The sequence below is a fragment of the Rutidosis leptorrhynchoides genome, chromosome 7 (assembly GCF_046630445.1).
Source record: "Rutidosis leptorrhynchoides isolate AG116_Rl617_1_P2 chromosome 7, CSIRO_AGI_Rlap_v1, whole genome shotgun sequence".
Classification (NCBI taxonomy): domain Eukaryota; kingdom Viridiplantae; phylum Streptophyta; class Magnoliopsida; order Asterales; family Asteraceae; genus Rutidosis; species Rutidosis leptorrhynchoides.
In genome coordinates this window covers 327,413,962-327,417,586 of record NC_092339.1, presented here as the reverse complement: position 1 = coordinate 327,417,586, position 3,625 = coordinate 327,413,962, and the positions used below count along the sequence as shown (strand labels likewise).

The following is a 3,625-nucleotide window of genomic DNA, read 5'->3' as shown; positions in this document are numbered from 1 at the left end:
GTTAAATATTTTGAAGAGTGTAGTTGGCTTAAGAGAGTCGTCTATATCATTGTAACAATTTGTGATATAGTGTATTTCTCTCTTTGGGGGCCGGTGGTTTTCTCCTGTTTTGGAGTTTCCACGTTAAATCTTGTGTTGTGTATTGTTCTTATTTCTTTACTATTTTTGTTGGGCTGGATGGTAGGAATTAGTGAGGCCGTAATTTCCAAACAGTTAAAACAACAGAACTCAATTCATGTTGAATCGTTTCCCACCAAACGTGTAAAGAAAGAATTCTTCTCACACGAAGAGGAAAAAGCATTCCACTCTATAACGGTTACAAGATATAAATATAATAATTAATAATTAATATTAATAATTAATAATAGTAATTAAAAAAAGGAGTATGGGTTTCCACAATTTTCATCTCCTGTTTCTCCTCTCAACATCATCAATTATACAAAAAAAAAATACACATAATATACAAAATAAATAAATATAATAAATTAATTAAATTATATAACACAAAAAACTTGTTTTAATGAAAGAGTTAACACATTCAAAACGTCCATTTCCAGATCTTAATTCGAAGATCAATCTTACATTTTGCAGCAGAAACATTAGCAGCCGCCGATGCTGACGTGGAATTTTTCGAATTACTCTTCGGAATTAAACTATGAATTCCTTCACATTTGATCCGTATTCCAATTTTTTTACTTCTTATCGATTCAATCTTCACTCGCAAATCGGTATCAAGAATAATCTTCAACGGCAATCCCGATTTCTTTTTTAAATCCGATTTTATTTTATTCAGATTTTCAGTCTCAATAAAAACCGAGTTTCCGTACAACGTGGAACGGTGTATGGAAACGTTATTCGGGTTACTAATAAACGGGTTACGAAATGACCCGTTTGCAATTAGCGTGTTACGTGTCAAGCACGTGATTTTTATTGTGTCGTAAAAGAATGTGATTTTTTTATTGGGGTTTTTGGTTGAGATAGTGAGGTTAAATTTGGAGGTGAGGTGTGTGGTGTCATCGCCGGCGGTGGTGAGGTTGAACTCGGAGATTTTGACGGCGGCGATTGAAAATGAGGGGCGGTGGGGGCGGTATAAGAGGTAGAGAATGCAGCCGGCGATGGAGGTGATTAAGAGGAGGAGAATTATGATGAGGATTGACCAGAAACAGCATAGACAGAAGTAGTTGCGGCGGCGGGAGTGGTGGATTGTGGTGGGATTTGGACGGTAGGGGTGGCGGTTAGTGGTGGTGGGGAGTTGGATTTTGTTTGGTGGTGGTGGGAGTGGTGGGATGGTGGTTGTTTGGGTGGGTTTTGATGATGGGTAGACTTTGTCGGTCATATTTTGGGTGGTGGTATTTTTGAAAAAAAGGTTTTAGTGAGGTTTGTTAAGATAAAAACGGAAGTGTGTTTATATAGCAACAAAAATATATGCCACACGTGTTGTGTTAATAATACGAGTGATATTAGGCAGGTTATCACTCATCAAATACTAAATTACTACTATATTAGGCAGATTATCACTCAACAAATAATATATTGCTATCTCCTTTGATAATGTTTGTTGAATATATATATATATATATATATATATATATATATATATATATATATATATATATATATATATATATATATATATATATATATATATATATATATATATATATATATATATATATATATATAGGCAGGATCAAGAAGTAATCATTCGGGGGGAAGCGGGGGGAAGAAAAAACTTTTTTTTTTTGTTTTTTGAAAAAACTTTGTTCACGAACATTATAGATGAGATGAAAATATGAACATTTAATAGAGACACTTTGTGATAAATGTTTTTATTTTGGAGGGAAAACGCTCGAAGAAGTAATATATAACAATTATCGTATTTTTCGAGCGTATTTTGAGGTTTTAGCTATTGGGGTTTAGATATTAGGGTTTAGATATTAGGGTTTATAGGGTTTAGATATTAGGGTTTAGAAATTTAGGGTTTAGGGTTTAGATTTAGGGTTTAGATTTAGGATTTAGATTGAATTTTTAACACGAACGGTTTAGAGTTTAGGGTTTAGGGTTTAGGGTTTATGGAATAAACCCAAAACACCAAACCCTAAACCCTAAATCCTAAACTCTAAATCGGGCTAAATTTTACTTCACAAAACATGGAAAAAAAATGTTCATATTCTTCACGAACAATATTATCTTGAATGTTATTTTTGTCGATCGTTTTCCCGCCTAAATAATAACATTCATCACGAAGTGTCTCTTCTAAATGTTCATATTTTTGTGTGATCTGATCTTGATGCCGGAAAAAAAATTCAAAAAAAACGAAATTTTTTATTTTTTTTGCTTCCTCCCGCTTTCCCCCGATTGGTTACTTCCCCATTGATCCTGCCCCTATATATATATATATATATATATATATATATATATATATATATATATATATATATATATGTGTGTGTGTGTGTGTGTGTGTGTGTGTGTGTGTGTGTGTGTGTGTGTGTGTGTGTGTGTGTGTTAGTATAAGAAACACTAAAATACTTATTTTAAGATTATGAGTTTGAGTTTTATCGTGAACAAAATGAGTGTGTGCATTTATCATTCAAAAATAGGGATGACGCTTCGCGAGTAACGGGCATAAATCTTTCATATTCCGGACCTACCTGTAAAAAAAAGTTTTACCGATCTGCCCCCGTTTATCACATAATTGATGTTAAGCCATATTTATAACGGTAATAATTGTTAAGACTTAAGATATATATTCAATATATTGTAGTGTCATTTTCAACAAAGTTTTTCTACTTTTATTATTAATTAGATTAGAAGATATTTAGCCGTTAGAAAGGTCGGCATTCATAAAGTTATCATGTCATTATGGCCTACTTCAATTTCAACAAGTAAAAGGTATCATTGCAAAGTTATTAATTAATCAACCAAATCACCGAATACATTAAAACTAGGTAGCAAAGCCCGTGTGTTGCACGTCTTGTCTCACGTTTCAATATTATATAATTCATTTGAATTGGTATATGATAAAATTTAAAAGCTTGAGGTTACGTAATAAGGACTGGTAATATCATCAATAAGGTTGGAGATGTTGATATTATTGACTAAGGGCATTGTTGTGGAGTTTGTAAGAAAGATGTTGTATAATGTTATGGAATTTGAGGTAAAGTAATATACATTAGTTAATTAGATGATATAAAAATTTAATCACAATTGTTTTGATAAATTTGTTATTCTGTAAAATGTTAGTTATCGATTAATGATACTTAGTTTCATCTTGAGATATTAGATTCATACATAGGAATGTTTATTCCATTTATAATAATTATAATTAGTTGTTCAATCAACTAATCAATTTAATAATTTTGAAGTGGATTCATGTTACATATACTTGTGTGGATAATTTTTTGTAGAATTTTGGTGTAATTGCGGGGTTTTAACATTGTTTGAATGTTTTACATATACTCCAAAAGATATAGATTATCATTTTCTAACATAAAGTATGGAAATTGTAAGACATCTTAAAAATTTTATCGTTAAAATAGGAAACTTAAAGGTTTAATTGGATGATCATTCATAACTTTGATACTAAGATGAGTAATTATATTTCCATAAAGCCAATTAAAGT

General features: G+C 31.3%; 1 protein-coding gene across 1 annotated transcript; it reads right to left on the bottom strand.

The window, feature by feature from the left end:
- Positions 1-392: 392 nt before the first annotated feature.
- LOC139858763 (NDR1/HIN1-like protein 1) lies at positions 393-1,372 on the bottom strand. Its single transcript, XM_071847599.1, has one exon. It carries the CDS (start codon positions 1,334-1,336, stop codon positions 539-541), a length of 798 nt encoding a protein of 265 aa, XP_071703700.1. The 5' UTR covers positions 1,337-1,372; the 3' UTR covers positions 393-538.
- Positions 1,373-3,625: the final 2,253 nt, after the last annotated feature.